General features: G+C 39.0%; 1 protein-coding gene across 2 annotated transcripts in view; it reads right to left on the bottom strand.

Moving 5' to 3' along the window:
• The window catches only part of LOC150078806 (zinc finger TRAF-type-containing protein 1 homolog), a 67,069-nt gene that overhangs the window by 6,777 nt on the left and 33,314 nt on the right, over positions 1–26,978 (bottom strand). For both annotated transcript variants that reach the window (XM_090383736.1, XM_090383737.1), the window contains exon 4: positions 12,782–12,968. In XM_090383736.1, the coding sequence (XP_090239862.1) occupies positions 12,782–12,968 (187 nt within the window). The remainder of the gene's footprint in view (positions 1–12,781; positions 12,969–26,978) is intronic.

Below are 26,978 nucleotides of genomic sequence, written 5' to 3'. Positions count from 1 at the left end.
CATTAGTTGCAATAAAACCAGAGCATTTTATTTCCTGTAATTTCCCTTACAAACATTTACATCCAATTCTGTTTTATATCAAAAGTTATATTAAAATATATCATATAGAAGTAGAAATAAAATACAGTGGATTCCGGTTATTTGGGCCACTGGTTAATCGGGGCAGCCGTTTATTTGGGGCAAATCTTAAAAAACAGAACCCAATCAGGTAAATAGCCAGGGTTTACTTCGCTTAATTGGGACAACATGAGGTTTAATCGGGGAAGGAGACTGCAGCACCGAAGATTACCCTAGGATTGTCTCCGACCGAACCACGTGGTTCGGTCGGAGACAGTCCTAGGGTAAAAGCCCAATAAACAGTCACCTGTTTATTGGGCTTTTCTGTCAGTGCAATCTATCATAAACAGATTAAGCTAAGCTATATCCACGATCTAGTCATTACATCACAGCACATAAGGACTCCTTAAAATATCATCAGTCATAAACAGATAGTAAACTCTATCTTATCGAATTTGCGATAATACCGAAAGCTGGAATTCTGTGGGTTATTACGGTGAAATGTGTTTACACTTCCATGAAATCTTTAAATAAAAAAAATTTATTTTCAGAATCTTCTCTTCATTGCTATTTTTAAATACGCTCAAGTGATACTCACTTGAGCGTATCATGTTACTTGCAATTTTTGTGTGCTGTGTTCTTTGTTATTAATTGCTTATCTTTTTACTGTTTTTAATTTTAACCCCCACCCACAAATATCAGTGAACAGAAATGCCAACTAGTTAGTATGTACATATTACAGTATGTATTAATTATTCTGATTTTCACATATCATTTAATTTTTAATTGGTAAGGTAATAAAGGGTAAATTTGTGCTTAATATATCTTTACTTTTATAGCCTGTGGATAATATTCCTCCTATTTTCGCTAATTAGAATCACTGTTTAATAGAATTAAAATTCAATTCACAAACGTGATCACAATGACCAGCGCCTACTACACATCGTATAGTGAACGGTACTTTACTATGATGAGTCTATCGTAACATGATTTGATTGTACAGTGAACCAATTGTAAAGTGGGGGTCCATTGTATTTTTAACTATTTATGTGAAACTTCGGATAATTGGAGCAGCCGCTTAATCGGGCCAAAATGCACTAGTCCTGATGTGTCCCAAATAACCGGAATCGACTGTATATAAATTCAACAATTTGTTGCATTTTGAAATATGAAATAATTTGTTTTTTGTAAACTAAAAATAATGTGAGCATTTATCTGTGTGAGCATTTATGACAGTGGAGATTTTTCTGTACGGAATCGTGTGGGCTTTTGTTAGGGAACCATTTTAACCTATAGTAAGAAGATAAAATATACATAATGACTTACAAATCAAAAGGAAAAATCCAAGTTTTTAAAAAAATTTTTTTTACCTTCACTTCAAGATAAAAAAAAAAAAAAAAAAACCCAAAAAAGGTATTGAAACTGGTCAGTTGAACAAAAATTTTCTTTTCATTATGTGGTGGATGTGCTACTTTCTTTACAACACAAACAATTTAACCAATCTAATCTAAACATCAAGATCAGAGATGGAATTAACATTAACATTTAAATGGTGTGAGATTCTCAAAATACCAATTTAACTACTCCTTAATCATCTTGTGACTCTAGGAAAATGCCTATATAATTCACATTTAATTCTAGAAAAATTCACAGATAACACATTGTTCTTTAATATATCTCCAAGTATGTTTGAAAATACATTAAAGTCAATCAAGTTAACAGACTAATGTGACCTTAATGAATAATCTCTTAAGGTTAAGTAGAGAGGAATCAACTGTATTAATAATTTCTTCTGAAGAAAATTTCTCTTCTAGTGAAATTCTGGATTTCTTAGTATTTTTGTATGATATTAGTATTAACAATGCCCACATGGTGCAAGGAAGCCTATGTCTTAAGCTGCACCAACCAAAAAAAAAAAAAGAATAAAATAATAAGAGGAAAATTTTAAAAAATAAATAATTAATAAAAGAAAAGGAAATAGACAACCTATGTGTTTCCCTCCTCCCACAGGTAGCTATCCAGCTGACCTTATTTCCCCAAACTGTTAGCCTCTACCACCCGTGTAGATAACTTATTCCAGTAATTTATAACTCGCTGACTAAAATAAAACTTCCTGCAATCCAGTCTAAGCATCCCCCCCCCCCCCCCGTAACTTGAATTTATGGCCCCTAGTTCTAGAATCATTTACAACCATGACAATTTTATCCTCATTCATTTTACTTATGCCTCTCAGAGACTTAAACACCTCAATCAAGTTTCTAAAGTGCTTAGTTTCCAAGCTCTGTAACCCACATATTTGAAGACTTTCCTCATATGGATGCCCTTTTGCTGACCTTACCAGGCAAGTTACCCATTTTGATGACAAGGGCAGTGATATTATCATATCACTGCCCCTGTCATCAAAAGAGACAATGTCAGAATAGTTTAGAACAGGAATTCCAATGCATACTGTTATAATATACACTCGGTAATCACTGAATTATGACCACCCCATTTGTAATGGACTATGACACATAGCTCACAGTATAAAAAACCAAACAGCATTGTACATTAAGCAGTGGTAATTTGCATCTGGTTGTGCAAATCAAAGTGATAAAAAAGCAGTTATTAGAAGTAGTGAAGATATCACAGAGTTTCAAAAGGATATGACTGTGGAAGCTTGTGCACAGGATGCTTCCATATCAGAAACAACATCTCTAAGTTACTTATCTCTTATCAGTTAAGGTGTACAAAGGATGGTGTCGAATGGATCAAACCACCTCCCGCCAATAGAACCGTAAAGGATTACTCAAGGTAGACGTTCATGGTGAGTGAAGGATGCAGCACACTGTACGGCTCAATAGCAGTTGACATCACAATACAAAAAGGTAAACTGCAGCCATTATCAACCCACTGCAGGATGGAAGCCTCCTCAACAATTCATGCTGAGGGAAATGGACCATAATCTGCCACGCTGGTCCAGTGCGGGTTGGCAGATCGACCGTATTTAGCAGTCGGGCTTGAACCCCAGTCTACTCAAAGAGCATGTGCTACTGCATTCCCACTCCTGACCACTCGGCTATGGAGGCACAATATAGGGAATACAAGAACAACATTCCAAATGATGATGTTCTGCCCACTCAGACGTATGGGGTTCCACAGCAGACAACCCGATGGAGACAATCTCTCCTCGCCACTGATCTTAGTCAACAGCAAATGGTTGTGGTGTCAATAACATGCTGGTTGGACACTGATTGGAAACAAGTGTGCTGGTCAGTTGAGCCCAAATACCTGGTGCAACATGCCAACAGAAGCCTTTGTGTGTGGCAAAAGCAACAAGAATCTGTGGACCCATCATGCATGTCACTATCCAGGCAGGTAGAGGTGGTTGCCTGGTATTGGGCATATTTTGCTGACAAGAACTAGGACCCCTGATGGGTATAGACCATCGTTTCATTGGCAAGGTCTACCAGCAGCTCTTAGGTGACCACATGCACCCTGCCATGTTGCATGTTTTCCTGGACAAAAACGAGATCTTCCCAGATAATAATGCACCATGTCATCAGATATGCACTATGCACAAGTGGTTCGATGAACACAGTGAAGATATCACCCATCTTGATTGGCCTCCAAATTCCCCTGTCCTAAATGCATTGAACCCCACCTGTGGGATGTTTTGGAATGGGAAGTTAGGTATGAACACACAACCATCATTTATTCCAGGGGTTGGCAACCTACGGTCTGCAAGCCAGATCTGGCCCACCACCCGAAATCATCCGGCCCATAGTCCCTAAAAATATAATATCCACATGTCCTGCGGTGATCCTAAAAAATAATTCAAGTTTGTAATTCTATTTCAGGCCTGATGTAGAACTGCAGTACTTTAATAAACTGTAATGATTTGGACGGTGTTACGAGCCCGTATATAAATATACATATGTTTACAAGTCAAAATAATGTATGCCAAGCACACAGTGAAAGTTAAGTGAAACATCTTAGGTGAAAATTTTTTACTTCACGGAGGATCTCATAATGACCATATGAATGCCACAGGCAACAAATCTGCATGAATGGGAAATATGAGCCGTTCTGTTACCAAATCTAGTTTCAGAAAGTGCTGTGGCATTGGATGATATTTAAAACCATTTGACTTCGATAGAGCCAGAATCAATTTGTTTTTGAGAGAGCCACAACAGCTGTTACAGGTCGCCATTTCACTTACATCCTCATTTGGAAATGCTGTTTGAAGAAAAGCATGATCTCGAGCTGCTACAATCTTCACATCGTTCTTGAACCAAACACACGGAACAGACTGAACCGAAATCATTATCTAGGAATGCATGTTAAAACTGTGCATGGATGCCTCGGTGTTTCTTAAAACCCTGTTGCTGCTCCTGCTATATATTACACCTGCTACGTGTTGAACGATTTGATGGAGTATTTCTGGCAGTGGGTTTTGATTTCTTTGCTTTATGACTAGGCTTCGAGGACTCTTCAATGTTTTCATTTGCAATATCAGCTTCCATGACTCCTCCTTCCAAATTCATTTCTAAGATTTCTGGGGAGATGTAAGGCTCTGAAGATGTGGATGGACCTTCTCCGGCTTCTTTGTTCAACTCCATCGCACACTGTAATTTCTTCCTCTGTTGAAATAGCTTAGATCTCTCCTTTGTACTCAATGGAGGTAGTTCAGTGGTCTCATTGCATGTATACCTGCTCTGTGTGCCTTACAACGCTCACCATTAGTCTTCAACATGTTGCATTATAAATTTTTTCTGTCGAAATTTTTTATTAAATATGGTGGAGAAAGAAGAAATAGCATGGGCACAGAGGTACTGATTGAGTCTTGCATCACTCGTGCCCGGTATGAAGTGGTACAATGGTGGGAGGACGAATCATTTCATGCTGCATTTTCTTGGCGATTTTTGTCAATCCATGGGCGCATTGCACATGTCTGTGCACTGTATGCCTTACAATGCTCACTGCAGTGGAACCCCGCTTTGCGATTGGTTCACTGTATGATCAAATCACTTTACGATGGACACTCCATAACAAAATAGCATTCACTATACAAAATATAGTAGGTGCTGGTCATTGTGATCACGTTTAGGAATTGAATTTTAATTCTATTAATGGTGATTCTAATAAGCGAAAATAGGAGGAATATTATCCACAGGCTATAAAATTAAAGATATAAAGCACAAATTTACACTTTACTACCTTACCAATTAACAAAATTAAATGATACATGAAAATTGGAACAATATTTTCCACAGGTTAACAAAAAAAAAAAAAAAAAAGAAAAGCAAATACACCAAGTATTCCAAAGTGGACACCCTCCCAATTACTAACCAGGCCTAATGCTGCTTAACTTCGGTGATTGTATGAGAATCAGGCCATTTAACCTAGTACGATAGCTGGCTGTCCAGAATGCCTGTAATGCATTTACTTATGCCAACAGTCGCATTTTCATTGCATTTTTTGTCAATCCACAAACGCAAGTTACTCCCATCTGAAAACCACCAGGAGCATGCCTAAAGAAGTTTCACTTCAAAAAGAAGCATTTAGATTTTTGATTTTAGAAGATCCAGGGAACAGTGTTGCTTTCATACATTTTTTTATGATTGGCCTAGATCTCCCATTTTCTGTCTGTGCTACAGTGGCTGATGATACCATGACTTGTGCTGCATCAGCCACACTTGGCATGCGAGGAGCTTGCACAAAAGCACGTCTGTCACTCGCTATTTTCTCACCTGTGTTTTGGCCTTCTCTTTAATTTTGTCTGTCATTCTGCTCATCTGCTGCTGCTCTTGCTACTTTGTGCCTTAATTTTGATTCCTTGGAATTGGGCGAGTTTTGTCTGTCATACAGTCCATGTGTTTCTTGTATTTTCTACTTGCCGCATGGTGGAGTAATTTATAGCTAAACTGCGAGGCATTATCTTCTTCACTTACAATTATAATAGTTATAGCAATACTAATGTTTGAATTTTTTTTTTTTTTTCTTCAGCGAACCCCAATGGCAACAAAATGCAGGAAGGTGGTTGCTGAGTGCTGAGTATTCCAAGACACTTGGACAGAAAAATACTTTTTTTACACAGCACTTCAGCATGCCCATATGCCTAATTTGCCATGCAAGTGTTGCTGTGAATAAGAAGTTCAACATCAAGTGGCACTATGGGACAAAACAACCAAAATTCAGTGAATTTAATGGGCAAGCAAGGAAGGATGAATTTCATAAACTTAAATTGAGCTTAGAAAAACAAATTTTGGTATTCAAGGAACGAAGTCCAGAATCAGAAAGAAATACATGTGCCAGCTATGCAGTGTCAAAGTAGAGCCTTTCACTGACAGAGATTTTGTGAAAGAGTGTTTGATGACAGTTGTAGACATTCTATGTCCTAAGAAAGACTATTTCCAAATGTCAGTCTCTCTACAACAGTTACACGACGAATAGAAGAAAATGTCAGCAGATGTGAAAAATTGTTTAAAGGACTACTGCAAAAATTTCCAGCTCTTCTCAATAGCGCTTGATGAGACCAGAGATACCAAAGACACCACTCAGCTTGCAGTATTTGTATGTGGAGTAAATTCAACTTTCGACATTGAGGAGTTTGTTAAATTTGTATCTATCAAGGGCACTGACCACAGGGGCAGACATTCTTGAAACATTGCTGAAGTGTACTGCAGAAATGAAGCTGGATCTAACAAAGCTATTATGTGTAACAACCGATGGAGTGCACACAATGGTTGGAGAAAAGAAAGGTGTTGTGGCTCCACTTCAAAGACACATGGAAGGCCTCTGAATTAAACACAAAGTCTGTAAAATGCACAGCATGATCCACCAGGAAGCATTATGTGCTAAGCCTTCAAATTTTAAGGATGTGATGAACATAGTTATGAGGGCAATAAACCTGATCTTGACTCAGGGATTGAACCAACATCAGTTTCAACAACTTTTGTTAGAAGCAGAGACTCAGTTCAGGGACCTGCTCTACTTATGTGACATTTGCTGACTCAGTCAAGGTGCAATGTTAGGAAGAGTATACGCTCTACGGGAAGAAATAGCTACATTCCTTGAAAGTAAAAATGTAAATTCCTCAGAATTTCGCAATCCCTAATGCCATTCACATCTGCCATTTCTGGTGAATTTAGCATCCCATTCAAACAACCTGACCTGCAGCTTCAGAGAAAAATCTGCTGATATGCGAGATGTATGGATACATTGTTGCCTTCAAAACAAAATTACGAATGCAGCTTGAGATATCAAATTACGCTCATTTCCCTAAACTCCAGGAGACTAAACCAACAGATGCCAACATATTTGTGGCTGCGATACATGACTTGAGAACTGAGTTTTCTTTCCGTTTTGCTGACATTCTTTTGCACACAGGCGATTTCAGGCTGTTTGTCTCCGTTTGACATGGAAGTGGATACCATACCACCAGAAAATGTTCAAATGGAATTTATTGAAATACAGTGCAGTAATCTATTAAGATTCATATTTCATGCAGAGGGCATATCTCTACTAGAGTTCTACAGGAAATATCTTCTTGAATCTGGGAAATATACCAACTTGGTAGATCACATGAAAAAAATGGCATGATGTTTAGTAGTACTTATATGTGCGAGCAACTCTTTTCAAAAATGAAATGCACGAAGAGTAAGTTAAGAACCCAACTGACTGATGCCCATTTAGATGATGTCCTGCATCTGGCCTCATTGAGCCTGTCGCCTAATGTTGAGAGAGACTTTCGAGCAACAAACAGCATCAACTCTCACACTAATTGCTTGTCCTTAAGACATATTACTTAAATAAAATAAACATTACTCATAGTTTATTATGTTTTATTATTATTACCTTCATTTATTAGCTATAGAGATGAATGTGGCCTGCCATCCACTCACAGACATGGCCTCTATGAGGAAGAATCCCTGATCTATTTGGACACTGTGGAGAGCCTTGCAGGCAGCATAGCTGCAGATCCCTACAGACACGTAGTGGAGTCAATGCCTCGGCGAATAGCAGATGTTATCCATGCAAATGATGGTCCAACATATTAGGTAGGTGGTCATAATTCAGTGACCACTCAGTATATATTCTAATGCATGCAAACAAAAAGCAAATGGCAAACATTTCATGCAGACTTAAGTTGCCACAGAGGATTACTGTAGAGAAAATAGCATGCTGTACGGTTGTCAAGCTTTAGCAAAACTACTAATTTTGCCACCATTTCATGATCATATTCAATAGACATTCACTCATGTATTGTGTTGTGATATATAATGTGAAGTTCAGTCATATCTACTTCCTGAAAGTACTGAGGCTTTGCAATTGTACTTATGATGAGAGGTTTCACTTTTTAGCTATTATCCTTGAGGTTGTCACAGACATTCTCTCAGATATGCCAGACAAGCTGTACTTGCTACCTGGGAGTCTAAAACGCTAATGGAACTGATATTCGGGTGACATTTGAGTCAAGTGTACCCAATTTAGGCGAAGTCTGGACGGTCTCTGCTTGCACCTTCACAATAGTGGAACTGTTAGTAATTCTGGATATCAACCAGTATAACCTCAATGCACAAGCACACTGTTGGGTGACCACCCAGGTGTGAACCAACATAAGCAGGGGTCGAGGTGTAGCGCCCACACCACATGGAGGAATGCCGCCCTCTGTGTTATCAAGCAATACTAGGTGGTAGATGACTCTCATCAACCGGTGCAATACTACCACTTTGCTTATTGGAGACGTAGTGGTGGAACCCATGTTTAGTCCCTAGAGCTAAGTTCCAGTCAACCCTTACCCATCTCTTCCATCATGCAGTATGACTGATGACTTTTGAGGTTATAATGAACTGGAGGGAGTCTGGTGGTCTCCTAGTAGTGACTGGAGGGAGACCACATTATGATGTCAAGGATCTGGGTATATTCTTACCACGTGTACGCCATATCCAAAAATTTTCATTACTTCATACAGCATGTCCCCCCCCCACTTTTTCTTACTATTGAATACACCGTGAATTTTCAAACTAATAGAGTAAGCTTATCTGCGAAAAGATCTAAACCTTACAAACACTTCCTAGTTCATTTCACAAACATACGTGGTCTCAATTCTAATCTCAACGATGCCCATTTCCACTTGCAGTCTGCCAAATCCCATGTACTTTTTCTGAGAGAATCTCAGTTATTGGTTGATTCAACTACTGATTATCTCAGTTGCCCAAATTATTCACTCTTTGGTTCCTTTTGCCTCAAAGCCTTGTGCATTTGTCCATTCCAATATTCCCTGTCAGAGACTTGGTAATTTGGAATCTCCTCTTTTCGACCTTCTCTGGCTTAAAATCTCTCTACTTCATTCTGTCCAATTCATCTGTTGTCTCTACCATTCTCCCAACTCCACTAATCACTTGGAGCTCTTTGACTTCCTCTCTTTGCAACTTGAATTTCTCCAGTTCAACTTTCCTAACAGTGAGGTAATTTTCCTTGGTGATTTTAATGTTCACAACTGCTGGCTTCCGTTTTCTAGTCACACCGACACAGCTGGTCGAGATGCTGAGGCTTTTGCAATTACTAATGACCTTGCACAAATTGTTCATTTACCTACCAGAATACTGAACAATCCTAACCATACAGCCAACACGCTTGATCTTTTTCTCACAAACAACACTTCTGAGTACACGGTCAAAGTGAATGGTCCTTTAGGCACCTCAGATCACAACTTGTGTTTTTTGTGTGATTGTCTCTTCTCCAATGGAGCCTTTATCTCATGGCTATTCCCAACCTCGTGTTGTTTGGAATTACAAAAATGCAAAATGGGATGACCTGCGAGATTTCTTTTCTTCTTTTCCTTGTTCGGATTACTGTTTCAAAACTTCCGACGTCAACGTTTGCTCAGATCGTGTCAGTGAAATTATTCTTGTAGGAATGAAGTCCTTTATTCCACAGATTTTAAAGATTTTTTAATTTTTAAAGACTAGATTTTAAAGTGGAGTATTCCACTTTAAAATCTCGTCCTTTATCTAAACCTTGGTTTTACAATAAATTTGCTAAGGCTGTTCAAGAGAAGAACATTGCATATCGTAATTGGCTTGTTTCCAATTCTTCAGTTTCATTTTCTGCCTACCAAAGCTTGCAACAATTGTAAAGCAGTTATTAATCAGTCCATAGATTTTGAACAGGCTAAGAGAAGAAAACTTGCTTCTTGCCCTAGTGGTAGCCGAGCATTCTGGTCTCTTTCCAAAGCTATTGGCCGCAACTTTTGCCCATCTCTGCTTCCACCTCTGTTAAAACCAAATGGTTGTGCTGTCACTTCAGCCAAGACTAAAGCTGACCTGCTAGTATCCCATTTTTCTTCCAACTCATGTATTAATGATCTTGGTAAAACACCTCCCACCATTCTAACACGCTCCATTCAATGCCTTCTGTGGTCTTCTATCAAAAGGATGTCAGAAGGATTTTGACAAATCTTGATGCAAAGAAAGCTCCAGGTCCTGATGGTATTTCTCCACTTGTTCTCAAAACCTGTGCTCCTGTTCTTTGCCACATTTTTTCACTTTCTTATTTCAAAGGTGTTTTTCCTTCTGCTTGGAAATTTTCTCATATCCAGCCAGTTCCTAAAAAGGGTGACAAATCCGTCCAACCCAATTATCATCCCATTGCAATTACTTCTACTCTTTCTAAAGTAATGGAGAAATCAATTAACCACCAACTCTTAAACTACCTAGAAACCTTCCATCTGATCAATGATTGCCAGTATGGATTCCGTCAGTGTCCATCCACTGGTGATATTCTGGCTAATGTTACCCATTTGTGGACAAATTCAGTGGAAAAGTTCGGTGAAACACAAGCAGTTGCTCTTGACATCTCAAAGGCTTTCGATCGTGTTTGGCATGAAGGTCTTCTAAACAAGCTTCCATCTTATGGTTTACCAACTGTTTTTAGTAATTAGTTATCCAGTTTTCTCTCTGATCGCTCACTGAGGGTGATGGTAGATGGCTCTCTGTCTTCTAACTTCTCCACTAATGCTGGTGTCCCCCAAGGTTCAGTTCTTTCCCCCACTCTTTTCCTCTTGTATATTAATGACCCTCTTCCATTGACTGGAACTCCTATCCATAGTTTTGCCGATGATAGCACATTGCATTCCACTTTCCATTTTGAGAAACCTTGCCCTGCTCAATCAGCTTCAACTTCTCAAATATCTGCTACCAATTCCTTAAATGCCGATCTCCTATGCTTATATTTGGTGACACTCCGATTTCTAGGCAAAATGATATCTCTTTTGGGGATTACCCTGATATCTAATCTCTCTTGGCACAAGCACATTACAAATATTGCTTCCTCTGCATCTAAAAAACTTGGTTTTCTCTTTCGCTCTCGGCATTACTTTTCTTCCAAACAACTCACTCTGTACAAATCGCAAAAACCACCCCACCATGAAATATTGTTCCCACATGGAGCATTGCCCCCAAAACCTCTCTCAGGCTTCTAGATTCCATTCAGAAGATGCCAGTTAGGTTAATTAATGACTCCTCTAACAGTCTCTCCACTTGCTATCTCATAGACGTACTGTTTCTGCTGCATGTCCTTTCTACAGATACTTCCATGGGCACCGTTCTTCTGAAATTCCCACTCTCTTTCAAAAAACAGTATGAACACATGCCGCCAGCAGTCAACATCCATTTACTGTCCAACTTCAAATTCACAGAACCAACTTTTCATCTTCCTTGTTTATTCATTCAATTGTGGTTTTCTGGAACAGCCTTCCTTCATATGTATTTCAGTAATTTATGAAAATTACAGTCTACAGAAGTTCAAGTCTAATGTCAACAAATATCTTCTTTCGTCTTTTCAACCTCCAACCCAAGCATGGCATTAAGTACTATAGGTTCTAATACCTCTCGTGTTTGGGTTTTTAATTAAAAAAAAAATCAAAATTAATACAAAAAAATTAATTAACTATAATACACTACTTGCTTTATCCTCTTTAGATCTGCCACCTTGTAAACAGTCTTGGAAGGTAACATCCAACAGTGGATTACCTGTTTTGTCAGCATTCTAAATGTCTAATAAATAAAAAAAAAAAAAAAAACACACACCACTTACAATGCGATTCAAAGTTTGAAATTCACTCAATGGCGGTGGCTGCATTTGATTCACCAGTCATAGCTTTACAGTGTATCTTGTGTCAATCTGCGAATTGCTGCTATTAACCAGTTCTTGGTTCACAGTTTATATCCTAAGGTCCAGGTTTTTGATCCTAGATTTTTTTTAAATAATTTTATCCCTACACTCAGATGAAAGTTGTTAAAATAAAATAATAAATAACTTTAATTTATTCTAGAGATAGCCAAGACTAGCAGAATTTATATATTCCTTGGGCTGTATACACACTGAATTATGGGCAGCTAAATTAGTTTTGCCACCACAGTTCACAAAAGACTGCACTTTTCATTGCAGTAAATGAATTGGAACTTGAAACCTCCTTACCTATCACCAAATATGCTAATCATAAGGAGGCAGCAATGCAAAGGGCACAGTTTGAAACTATTTTTAGCCTTTATTCCAAAAAAAAAAAAATAAATGAGATACAATGTACACTGACTTGTGTGATGACTGATATTTGAGGGTTAATTAAGGTGCCAAACATTAGTACTAATTTTTTTAACAGATTAATATTTGGGAAAAGAACATTCGAACAATTAACTAAAATTAAACTAAACAAGATATGTACATGTATGGTACTTACTTTTGAATTTTGCTTTTTAATACTAACTGATAACTTAAAGTTCTTTCACACGACTGAGTTGGATCTCGTTGGTTATCGTTAACATTTGCCTTTACAACCCATTGATTGTTGAAAGCAGTAAAGCGAGAAGTCTCATAGTATAACTTGTGGATAAATTCATCTGTTCTATATGGTTTAAACTGTAGATCTGAAACGAAAAACAGGATACAAAATGGTGATTTTTTTTTTTTTAAATCGGCTTTAACTTCAAAAAAAAAAAAAAAAAAAAAAAAAAAAAAAATTTTAATTGAACTTATGCAATTTGATTACCAAAAGCAAGAGTGGCTTCTATATTTTTATAGTTAAAACCTCCTTTCCATCAAACTTGGATGGGTCCAGGTTTAAATCCCATCACTAACTGGGGAAATCCTTCAGGGACTTTTCACTCTGGACCATAGTTAGCCTGACTAAGATAGAGGTGTAGGACTTCCTCCTCCATATACTACTTCAGGTTATAACTCATACAAAAATATGCAATTTAAAATACAAATAGTATGTATACGGATACAGAAAAATCAGATAATTGGTTTTTTCTTTTTTTTTTTTGCTGATGCTATATAAGCTTCCTTTCTTGCATCATTTGCCACTACTACATAACCCAGATAACTTGGATCCAAACAGAGTTTATGGTGATTTGAATGGTGTATAATTTGGCAGTGTAAATGCTACACTCAGATAAAATTGTGTGGAAACAGTGGTACTTGGGAGGACTAATGCTATTTTGGGTGAAAACCCAGAATAACCCACAGGCAATCCTATTCCCTTTGACTGAGACCAACTAACTACCGCTAAAATTAATGACTCCTTCAAAAATTCCTCTAGTTCATTAACAGGATTTGAACCTAGATTTTTCCAAACAAGAGACAAACTGACTATACAGTCCTAACTTCTGTTTGGACAGAGAACTACAATAATGAGAGCATCTCTAGATACATGATGGTACAGAAGATTGGTAATGTGCATATATCTCTCCCATTGTATCAAGATGGTTCCATACATGATCATGGCACCTACAAGCCAGTAATTCTAATTTCTGTGGCAAAAAAAAAAAAAAAAATCCAGTATTAAAGATGCAATACCATGATATCATTCCTGTTGTGGTTACCTCAACAGAAATGATATGATATTATAAGAGGGTCGCAACATGGTTTTGTTAAGAGATGATCTGATGTGACCAATCTAGTCACGTTTTATGAGGTAATCACAAAAAAAAAAAAAAAAGAACTGGATGCAAGGAGTAGCTTTTACATAATTTTCTTAGATTTTAGTTAAGGTCTCCTACATAATTACAACAAATGCCAGTACATAAAGGTTGGAGAAGACTGGCATTTGGGGCAAATACCTACGATAGAAAAGAGAAGGTTAACTTAACTGGATACAGAAGAGTGTTCGTAAATGGGCAGTGCTCCAAACTGATTACTGGTCAGCAAAAAAAAAAACCAATTTTTTTTTGCTCCCTGTTAAAATTCAGGAAGATTCGTGTAAATTACAAGAATTTACAGCAATATGGTTGCCATACTACTGTAAACACCCCACGAATTTTAAAGGAGAAAGGATTAAAGTCAAAAACAGTTTCCAGTAAAAAAATTTCATATATTTTAAGAAAATGTTACTACAGTACTAAATATTGAACAATGGGTCCATTAACCTTATTCTATTTACAAAAATGTTTATCTGATAACAAAACACTTATTTTGTTGTTTTTTGCCTTTTTATAATTGTCCACCGCTGTCTCCCAAACGAGATTCCAACAGTAGTCTGCTGACATATTTGGACTCAATTTTCTCTGGTATATCTCTTTTCCATTTGAGAAATATCTTGGTGAAACCTTTCGTGTTCATCAAGACTGCTCCCAAGTTTTCAAGAAAAAATTCTAAATGGGAATGTAGTAAATGGAGCTTTAATGACACATTGCATCCCAACTCATCACTGTATGCTAAAATTAACTCATCTACAATTTCTCTCTAAATTTGTGATTTCTCATTGCCTAAAAAGTTCCTGCAGATATTTTCGAATGACTTCCAGGCTTTTATTTCTATAGCATTTAATACTTTAGTGAATTCATCTTGGAATAGCAGTTTCATTTGACGAATAACAAAAATTCCCTCTTTTATCTGCCTTACTGATTCAAAGAAACTTTTGTCTCAAATAGGAAAATACTTTTTTGTCCATGCTTTCACAAATATTTTTATCAAATCTAGCTTGATGTGCAATGGAGGTAAATAGATTTTTTACTTATCCACCAAAGGAAAATGAGCTGCCATCGATTTGCCTGCTTCGCTGGACTAGAGAATGAGCTACATTTTTCTGGCCTAGTGTAGTTTCTCAAATGATTCTTTTACTGCTTCTATTGGAAAGAGCAGCAGCCTGTAAAGCAAGGTGCTGCGGATTTCAAGAACTGCTGGGAGTCATCATGGAACAAGTAAATATATGGGCTGTGTTAGGATAACTAAGAGTAAGAACGGGTGCATGTATCTTTGGGACACCAGGTGCAAACACATGGTGTCACAGATATAAGGAATGCAAAATTGGAATTTGGGAAGTAGAATGCTTACAGGAAGGAAAGACAGGATTGGAAAGGAGGAGGGGATATGCTGTTAGTTAAGAAACAAAAACTAAGGCAGTGCTTCCAGTCAACATGGGTGGACAGTGCAATGTTGAGTCATTTGTGGGACATAAGAACTGGGAAAGCAAAAATAATAAGAGTCTGTTATAGGCCTAATGACTCTGATGAGTACAACAACTGTACAGAGAAATGAAGTGGGCCTTTATCAGAATGTCTTATAATGAGGGATTTTAACTTCCCAGATATTGACTGGAACTTGTGGATTGGTTACTCACACACCAGCAAGTCTTTTGTGGATTTATTGGATGATGTTTTCTACAGCAGCATGAGCAGCGATTATTCATGCATTAAGAATCTGCTATATAACATTGGTGCAAATACACCATAGTTTACCCATAAGTAGTGTAACAGCATTGTTTGATTTTATCTCATATTGTGGCTACCTTCACAACGAGATACCAGGTATTGAACTACTTTGAATAAATAATGCTTCTCTAGTAGATGAGACTACTATTATTTATTCTCAGTGGGTGCCACCACCCAGACACTTTTTGGAGCTTGTTGGCTCACTCCTCTGTGGGCAGGTACCCTGATAATGCAGACATGCCATCACAGTTGCGAAGTTAATTCCATAATATGAAAGATGCCAAATGGTGAAGATCAGTGCTTTTTTTTGAGACGGTATGCAACGGTACGGCGTACCGGCACCTTTATTAACAGTGACATTTGGATGCAGTACACTTCGAAATTTGTAATATTCCGTAAATTTTTTCGCATGTTTACCTACTTTTCAAATAAGCTTAAAGTTATTTAACTAAATTTGCATCTCACTGTCTATTGTTAAGATGTCTACTATATAAAACTTTGACCATTTTTAGAATTCTAAATTACTCAATCAAACCTCTGTTTAACAAACTCCTTTTAGAGCGATTTTTTTTTTTTTTTTAATCCCCTTGGATATTACATTTAAAATAGTTTCAGTTGAGCGAAGAAAATTTTCATATAACGAACTGCTTAGGAGAGACTTAACTGCATACACACTGTTTGCACTTTTGGCCTTTGGGCAATTTAGGAAATTAGTGCTGCTGCTTAGCAAGAATTGAGAGAGCTAAAGGATTACCATTCTACAACTTAGTGGTACCTGGTAACTTAGTAAAACCTATCCGACCATCTGTCCCATATACGGAGAAGTCGCGCTGGTCAACAGCGAGTAGATCAAGGGGTATTCCCAATGAGATCTGGTTCACCTTCTACTGCAGTGGTGTCCAACCATTTCTAGTACAAGGGGCATATTCAAAGTTAGAATTCTTTTGGGGGCCGCACTGAGTGATTCGAGAAAAATTAGTGTTACATTTTTTTTCCATATCTTGTTACATGTAAAAGGAAGTTTCTCTTTTCGTGTTACCATTTTTTATTTTCAGGCTATATATAAAAAATGCAAATTCCCAATACTTTTATGTGTAACAAATCTATGTCACTAATTTTTTTTTTAGATTTTATTAAAATTATAAAAACATGACTTTCTTTTGTTTTTCACAAAAATACCTTACTTTTGCCTTTAAATGCTCACTTAATGAGAATTTTTTGATAATTAGCAAAATTTAAAATGTTGTTTTAATTCACTTTCTACGTGGGCCATAGGTTGGACACTGCTGGGAATCAACTGTAAGCACCCCATTCGAGAATTAGGAGGGAGTGATTTTCTTTTACCCCAACAAATAATCATCTGTTGTTTCGTGGAAGTGTTATCCACATTTTTCAGTAAATTTTCCCTGTCTATGTTTACATGGTCAGGGTAGCTGAATATCCGAATGACACCAACATTTTGGACAGTTTCAAAAAAAAAAAAAAAAAAAAAGAAAAATTCAAATTTAAGAACTAGTGACAATATCGATGATGAGAGAAGGAAAATGAGGACAACGAAGATATTAAACCTGAAGATATTAAACCTGAAACATGAAATGTTGGAATTTGGCGAGAATGAGTTTAGAAAATTGTCAATTAGGCTTAAGTTAAATGAAAAAGATACAATTCATCCATTTCGGAAATACCTAATCGAAAAGACTGTTTTTGGAAAAATTGAAGAGCATTTGATGAACGCTCTGAGTACGATACCAATTTCATCTCAAGTGAATGTGGATTTTCACAAATGAATCTGATTGTCAGCTCAACCAGAGCTTCGTTGATGACAAAAACAGTTTCTTCACTACTATTTCTTAAAATTGTGGCCCACCACTGACCCACTTCGATCCAGCAAAATATGTCGATTTGTGACTACTTCGGAAACGTCATTCAGCAACACGACACAAACAGTAAGAAGTCAGCATAGTGTGTTGGATGAGAACTCAATAAAAATTTGGAATATTCTATAAAAACTCTATTATGAAATTATTTTTACTTATTTTTTTTACTAATTTTTACTTATTACTTATATACTTGAATAATAAATTTATGATTAATAAACTGTATTAACATACTTAATTTGTTGTTCTGATTCCAAAAGCATTACTACTAAGTAACAATATCAGGAAATAATTTTTTATAGTACTGTACTCTTCATGTCCTTTTAATTATCAATTTTTCCTGATAGCAAAGAATGAGTACCAGCACCTATTTTTTTTTTTTTTTTTTTTTACAAAAAAAGCACTGCTGAAGATAATGATAATATCTTGAAGACCAAATGCAACAAAGCATAACATGTTATGGGTAGAAATTAACTATATAATATCAGTGCAAATACACCATAGTTTACCCATAAGTTTAACTACAGTTTCTAGTTCCAAGCAGCCCTTAATGTAGTTAAACTTATGGGTAAACTATGGTGTATTTGCATCGATATTATATAGTTAATTTCTATCCATAACATATTATGCCTTGTGCATTTAGTCTTCAACATATTATCATTATCTTCACCATTTGGTACCTCTCATATTGTGGAATTAACCTCGCAACCGTAATGGCATGTCACTGCATACCGATGAGTGAGCCAACAAGCTCCGAAACACGTCTGGGTGGTGGTGCCCACTGAGAATAAATAACAGTAGTCTCCTCTACTAGAGAAGTGTTATTTATTTGAAGTAGTGCAATACCTGTCATTGTGAAGGTAGCCACAATATGAGATAAAATAAAACAATGCCGTTACACTACTTATGTAGTTAAATTTATGGGTAAACTATGGTGTATTTGCACAGATATTATATAGTTAATTTCTACCAATAATATATTATGCCCTGTGCATTTAGTCTTCAACATATTAAGAATCTGCAGATAAAGAAACTATTAGGTTCCCCCAAAGGAACTTGTAACTCCTAAAGGGTGTGGTGGATTTGGGAATGCCTCCCAGATACAGGTGGTAGGAGTAAAATGAAATACTCCCACGGACCAACAGGTACTGCAGCAAACAGCATCAGTTCTCCATGTTTGGGGGTGGCTGAACTAATATATGGGAAGGCAACGAAAAATCACTCCAGTGACTCATTTTCGCAGGACACTACTATGGAGAGAAAACAAAGTCTTATGACCCCTAGTTCCGAGCAGCCCTTAATTGGGCAAGGGGTGCGAAGAATCCCAAGGCTCAACACATAATAAAGTCAAAACTTCGCATAGCTACAGGGAATGTCAGGAGCTTATTACGTTGCTGGAAAACTAGACAATGTCATTCAAGAAATTAAAAGAATGAAAAAGAAAGAATTAGGGATCGGCAAGCTTCGTTGGCCAGACTTGGGAATGTACTTCCATGAACATGGTACCCTATATTACTCTGGAAGTGAACTTCAAGATTACAAACACTTCAATGGTGTAGGCATTTTTGTTCTCTCAGAATTCAATAAATTCGTTATAAACTACACACCAATCACAAATAGAATGGTATCATTGAAATTGCAAGGATAACCTTTTAACATACTACAGATATATGCACCTACATCTGACCAACAATACGACAAAGCTGAAGCCTTTTATGATCTGCTGGATAAAGTTTTTAGTAAATTAGGGAAGGATGAAATAACACTGTTGATGGGCGACGTCAATGCCAAAACTGGGCAAGGGTGCAGAATGGACCTGGTTAGCAAATATGGACTAGGCATAAGCAATCACTGAGGGCACAGACTATTTGAATTCTGCCAGGAAACCAATATAGTGATAACGAGCACGTGGTTCAAATTGCCTATATAGTGCCTGTATACCTGGATATCTCCCATGGAATCGAATAATGAGAATCCAGTAAGAAATCAAATTGACTACATACTGGTGAACAAACGCTTCACCAGTATGTAGTCAATTTGTTGAGGAAGCCTCCTCAACGATTCATGTTGAGAGAAATGGACTCTAATCTGCCACGCTGGTCCAGTGTGGGTTGGCAGATAGACTGTATTTAGCAGTCAGGGGCTTGAACACCAGTCTACTCAAAGAGCATGTACTACTGCACTCCCACTCCTGACCACTTTAGCATTAGTAGAGGCATATGATGCAAGAAAGCAAGCTTATTCAGCATCAGCCAAAAAAAAAAAAAAAAAAAAACCACCACTCCCATTTCACCCCTCCGTTCGTTCGAAATACCTGTCCAGTTGAGCTTTAAATTTGTTTAGGCTATCAACTTCAACAACAAGTGATGGAAGTCGGTTCCACCAACCAACCACCCGCTGGCCAAAGGCAAATTTCCGCACATCTATCCGACATCCGTCCTTCCTCAATTTGAATTTATGCCCTCTGAGGTGATTATTCTGAGCAAGATGAAGAATCCCATTGGCATTGAGCATGCTCAAACCATTCAAAGCCTTATACACCTCTATCAGATCACCTCGCCGGTGCCTAGTCTCCAGACTCTGTAATTTGCAAAACTTAAGCCTTTCTTCGTAAGAGCAACCCTTTGTTCCATACACTAATCTTGTTGCCCTTCTCTGTACCCATTCCAGCAGCTCTACATCCTTCTTGAAATGAGGCCTCCAGACCTGTATACAGTACTCAAGATGTGGCCTAACCATTGCCTTATACAAGGGAATAATCACCTCCTTATCCCTGCTAGAAAAATTCCTGTATATCATTGACAAGACACCATGAGCTACTCTTGCAGCTCGTCTGCACTGCTCAGAGAACTTCATATCTGCCTGCACAATTACCCCCAGGTCCTTTTCATTCTCCACCACTGTCAGTGTAGTACTGCAGAGTTGATACGTTACTCTGGGGTTACTGTTTCCCATATGTAGTACTTTACATTTGTCAATGTTAAACTTCATTTGCCACCTCTCAGCCCATCTGTTCAACCTTTCCAGATCCTGTTGCAGCAGCATAGCGTCAGTAGTGTCCTTAACAACCCTGCCAACCTTTGTATCATCTTGGCTATGGAGGCCGGTTAATTCAGATCACATCCCATTAATAGCTGTTGTCAATTTCTCTTAAGGCACTTAAGAGAAATCGAGCTACCAAACAACTTGACATATCGCTGTTGCAGAACCCCACTATTAAAGAAACAGGTCAGCAAGATCTTAACAGTGAACTGAGCATCTTAGTCAATGATGAGAAGACAAATGTACAAACACTATGGGGGTACTCCGTAGGTTTTTCACTGTGCGGTTGCATGTTTTCAGGCTCCTGTTCAATGAATAGTTTAAAGGACTATGCTCAACATCTTGTCGAGTTTCTGATATCCAGCGAATCAGTTTTTGGTGTGCTTTTTCCTGAGGCAAGTTGTACCCACTAAATTATCAGGTAAACAACTTTATTCTCAATTTAAAAACTTGAATACATATCTTATTTTGTTCAGCCAAGCATTATAGCCAGCGGAATGCTTTCCAGCACAAGGTCACGTTGACCAGCATTTTACAGATCGCCTAAATTAGGTCAACCGGCAGGTGGTCTGTATACTTTGTCTCACTGCAGCGGACATCGGCTACCCTCTGGGGCACTTAAAAAGGGAAAGTCGTGTTAACGCTAAATATAACTGAACACAAACACTCCTCACATAGTAGGAAGTGCTTTTATTGCCTAGCAGTTGAACTCTTTAAAAATAAGGAACTTGAGAAACTAAATAGAATTTGCAGTAATATTTCTAATAAATAAAAAAAATAATAATAATAAAAATTGCAGAAGCCTTCTGCCCCAACTGTAGTGCTACTCTAAATATTTGTTCTTTGCCAATTTTCCCTCCTTTTAATAATCATTATGCCTGGTCGCGCAAGCCAACAAACTTGTGATTGCTGCGGGAAAAATATTAAAGTCCTTTTGATCTGTAATGGCCCCTGCAAAAGAAGACTGGGGGAGTGCTGTTCTGGAAGATCTACGATTCCAAAGATAAGTTCCACGGCTCGATCTAGATACTACTGCAGCCAATGCAAAAGCAGCATTTCAAGTGCTGGAAAAAACAACGCAGAAAGAGACAGCACAACAACTGACCAAATCTCTCCCACTCCTGCGGACTTATCTGTCGAAGAGCTACAATTAGGCGAAATCTACTGCCTAGAAAAGGCAAAGAGAAGCAGTTGTGAACCCAAGGATTCACAACAATTGACTCGCTCGCATCCGGACGTGACTGAAGAGACCAGCAAAGAGGTAAACAAAGATGCACATAAAGAAACAAACGAAGTGCCAGAACCAGCTGCAAACCCGAACCCCACTCTACCCCCTCTAATTGGAACCCCAGTTGACCAAATTATGGCTATCAGAGGGACGCTTGAGGAGTATGTGGGAAAATCATCGAAAATTACTGCTGCTATCCGCACTGACCTCATTACCATATTCAGCAAGATGGAGACGGTGATTTTAAACCTCTACGTCGAATACGAAAAACTGCAAGCGAAATGGGAGGTTCGCCCTCAGAAAGGGGGAAAACAAATGCAACAAGGCCCCCCCTACCTTTGCGGAGGCGTTGCGAAATGGCGCTAAAGTAGCATCCCATAAACCAAATGGACCCCAAACCAAAACACTAACAAGAAAGACAGAATCACATATAATCCTGATTAAGCCAACAGAAGATGTGCAGCTTGACACAAGTGATGCTGTAAAGGAAACCTTAACCAAAAATCTAAAAGACCAAATGAAGACAATCCAGATCAAAAGTATGTGGAAGACTAGACACCCAGGTGTTGTAATTGAAACCAACTCCAGAGAAGAGGTACAAACAATTTTAAGTAATGAAAATATGATTAAGTACGGTTTAAAGGCAGAGGCTCCCAAGAAAAAAGGACCCTCAATTGTCTTATTTGACATACAGCAAGGTGTAACCCCAGAAGAACTCAAAGAGGAAATTTACCACAAATATCTAAGTCTGCACCTACCTGAGGACACTGTGGAAGAAGACGTTAGCCCAAAATACAGTACTAAATCTAAAACACATTCAAATGTCAATTGGGTAATCCAGCTCTCCACGCGAGCATGGCAAATCTTAGAAACACAGAGTCGCATTTTCATAGGCTGGGGAAGCCATAGGTTTAAGGAGCATATTTCAGTTACGAAATGTTACAAGTGCCTTCGCTTTGGCCACACATCACACACATGCAACCAGCGTGATTCAACATGTGGCCACTGTGCCCAGAAAGGACACAAGTACAGTGACTGCCCAGCAAAAGACCAGCTCCCAGTCTGTGCAAACTGCAAAGCAGTGAAAGCTCCTCATCAACACTCAATCAGGGATGGGAACTGTATGGTATACCTGAAAGCCAAAAGCCAATACCAAATGAGAATCAACTATGGATAGAGGCCCCTCTATAAACTGCCACCATGAAATAAAAATAGTTCAACTGAACGCACAAAGAGCGAGGCTGGTAGCTGACCAACTAAAAGTGAAAATAGAAGAAAACCAAATTGATGTGGCCTTATTACAGGAACCATATGTTCGCTCAGGTGTGGTCACAGGATACCCTGCATCCTATAAAATGGTCTACTGTAAAACCGAAACCCCATGGGCAGCAATAATCATCAGAAATCCAGAAATCAGCACAACAAAGATTACACCACTCTGCACTGCAAACAGTGCCTGTGCACAAATCATAACTCAGTTAGGGTCTTTGTTCCTGTTAACAATATATACTCACCCTGGTGAAGACATCACCCCAGCGATCTCAACTATTCAGACGGCTCTTGAGACTCTCCCGGGGGGACGACTACTAATAGCCATGGATGCAAACTGCAGATCTCTGCTCTGGCACAGTCGCACCCCTGACAGATCTGCACAAAGAAATGGTGCAAAACTAGAAGAATTCTTCCTAGCCACAGGCCTCCAAGTAATAAACCGACCAGATCAACTTCCAACTTACAGCGGCCCCCTTTGGGAGAGCACTATAGATGTTACAGCAGCCACCCCAGACATTGCCAACAAACTAGCCAAATGGACTGTACAAGAAGCCTGGACCACGTCGGACCACAGAGCGATATCATTTTCTCTGGTTCGCTCTGTGGAACGGACCCCTCCAATCCCACGAGATGTGATACGGTACAATTCAAAAAAGGCAGACTGGCAACGTTTTCGGACTGAGCTAACAAGAAGACTCCCTGAAGACACTCCACTCCCTGAAGCACTCCCTTCAGACGATTGTGTACAGATTATTACCACTGCCATAAGATCTGCATGTGATCTCTCCATCCCACGCAGAAGGCCCTACCGATATGCAGTTCCCTGGTGGAATCCCCAACTACAGGATCTCAGAAGAAGAGTCCACCATGCAAGAAAAATGTTCCAGCAGGCTCGATCAAGGCTACCTCCCCATGAGGTAGATGCCGCCAGGGAGGCTTATCGCATTGTCAGAAATGAATACACAAAGCTAATTCGTAAAAGTAAAAAGCAAACGTGGCAAACCCTGGTATCCACTTCTGGGAATAAGGACCCCTGGGGCATAGTTTTCAAGATCGTAACAAACAAGCTGCCGCGAGGAGAGGTACTCGATACGACATTAAAGATGGATGGCTCCTCTACTTACACCTGGAAGGATAGCATTAACAATATTCTAGACACCATTTATCCCATTGAAGCTGCAGCTATGACTCAACAACAACAAGAAATAGTAGATGAAAATCACAACTATCATCCTGCCTCTGTGGAATCCCCCTTCACTAACATTGAGATGGACTTGGCAATAAACAAAATGAAAGTAGGAAAAACACCTGGTGCTGATCTGCTGGAAGTGGATGTGGTTAAAAAATTTGCAGAATGCTATCCTGTTACTCTCCTAAGCCTTCTAAATAGGTGCCTGACAGAAGGCACATTTCCAACATCCTGGAAAACGGCAACCTTGAAATTTATATTGAAAAATCCCGACAAGCCACCACAAATTCCAACCTCCTACCGCCCGATTGCCTTGCTCTCTGTAATGGCCAAGCTACAAGAACGCCTGCTCCTATTTCGCTTAACCGCCAGATATGAAGAACAAAAACTTCCAAGTGACAAGCAATTTGGATTCAAAGCAGGTAGCAGCACAGAAGATGCCATTAACAGTTTAATCACTCAAGCAACTCACACAGGCTTTAAGTACTCCCTTGCAATCATGGTAGACTTCGCTGGAGCCTTTGATCGACTATGGTGGCCCAGTGTTCTTCGGAGGCTTCGGCAATCAAATGTTTCCAACAACCTATACAACAGTTTAAGGTCATATTTAACTGGTAGAAAAGTCCAAGTTACCAACAGATTCCAGACAGTGACTAGGTACATCGATCAAGGCTGTCCGCAGGGCTCTGTGCTTGGCCCTTTCCTCTGGTCTATTGTCCTGGATGAGTTCCTGGGCATGGACCTGGGAGGTGTTGAGCCCTTGGCCTTCGCAGATGATCTTGTCCTTTTGGTATGTGCTAACACCAGGACGAACTTAGAGAAAATGGCAAATGGAGCACTGGTAAAACTTCAGAACTGGGCAGCCCTGCACAACCTTACCATTTCAGGAGAGAAAACAAAGTCCATACTCCTTAAAGGCAGGCTACAAATCACAAGACCACCTACAATAAAATTAAACTTTATGCCCATACGGCTGCACGCTGAAGTCAAGCTCCTAGGTATCTTCTTAGACTCGGGGCTTACCTTCCACCACCACCTAAAGTATCTAGCCAACAAAATTCAAAGGTACAGTGCTATGATAAGGCGGGTCAGCAGGGCAGACTGGGGGCTGAAGCACAAAGCTCTTACTCTGATATACCAAGCGGCATACGTGCCAATTGTGTGTTATGGTGCCTCCATCTGGTACCGAAAAGCCATCCTAGCAAGAAATAAACGTAAGCTGGATTCAATCCACAGATTCATGCTCCTTTCAATTTGCAGGGCATGCCGCACCGTCAGCACCCCTGCTCTGCAGGTATTAACTGGATGTCAGCCACTATACTTAGAAGTGGTTAAAAGAGGGCTTTTTTATCACTTAAGGAAGGGAGTTCCAACCCAACTGCTAAATTTTCAACTTGACACCACAAACGGCACCAGGCAGGAAAGACAACGGATAACCAAACATCTACAAGAGATATGGCAACATGACTGGGACACTACAACAAAAGGGGCCATCACAAAACGATTCCTTCCATCCATAAGTTCAACTCACCCAGAACCCCCACCCTGGTTTTCGCCTGGCCTCCATGTGACCTTTATCATCACCGGCCATGGATCCTTCCAACAAAAACTGACCGCCATGGGAATCGAGAATGACCCACATTGCCACTGCGGCGAAGAGGAGTCCTGGGGGCACCTCATGTATGAGTGCCCCAGCTACGACAACATTAGGCTTAAATTCCTCACCACAATACAGAGAAACCCTCGAAATCAAGAATCCACTCTGCTACTCGAGGAACATACCTATAAGGCATTAGCCACCTATGCGCAAGAAACATTTGCACTTAGGCGAGCTAAGATTGCAGAACTCAGAGCCCAAGAACTAAACCAGACCGGCGTGGGATAACTCTCCATTCCCCCGGAAAAACGCAGACATAATTATGCAAACCCAAATAGGGTAGGATCCACTGCAGGCACCATCCAAGGTGCGGGATGCTGGCACTCCTCGGAGTGCGGGATTTAAAAGTCATCACAAACCCGAAATGGGTAGGATATACTGCTGGCACCGATCTAGGTGCGGGATTGCTGGCACTGACCTCAGTGCGGGATCTACAGGCACTATGCCATTGACAATTACACAGGGGCACCTGTCCCCTGTGACTTTTAAACCCACACTCTTTCCTATACTTCGCCTAAATTAGGGTGGATTTATTCTCCCCTGTCAACCCACCCAAATTCATTCTCCCTCAAATCCTCTCTTTTTCTATGCTCCTCTCTCTCTCTCCTTTTTTTTTTTTTTTTATTTATTTATTTATTTTTTATTTTATTTAATTTTTTATTTATTTTTTTATTATTATTTTTATTTTTTATTTATTTTTTTATTTACTTATTTATTTTTATTTATTTTATTTATTTATTTTATTTATTTTTTATTATTTTATTTATTTATTTTTTTTATTTTATTTTATTTTTTTTTTTATTTTTTTTTTTTTTTTTTGGCTCCGTCAGGAAGCTCAGGCAACCCTGGCGGAGGCCAGCCAGAGTATAATGGGCAGCCTGGCTCACCTCCCAGTGGTGGTGGCGGGCAACGTGGGGTTCCCTTAGGGGCCTTGCGGCTAAGCAGCCAGAGACAGAACAAC

The sequence above is a fragment of the Mastigoproctus giganteus genome, chromosome 10 (genome assembly GCF_048544385.1).
Source record: "Mastigoproctus giganteus isolate SK-2022 chromosome 10, ASM4854438v1, whole genome shotgun sequence".
NCBI classification, from domain to species: domain Eukaryota; kingdom Metazoa; phylum Arthropoda; class Arachnida; order Uropygi; family Thelyphonidae; genus Mastigoproctus; species Mastigoproctus giganteus.
The sequence above is the reverse complement of the archived record's forward strand: the minus strand, read 5'-3'. Positions and strand labels throughout refer to the sequence as shown.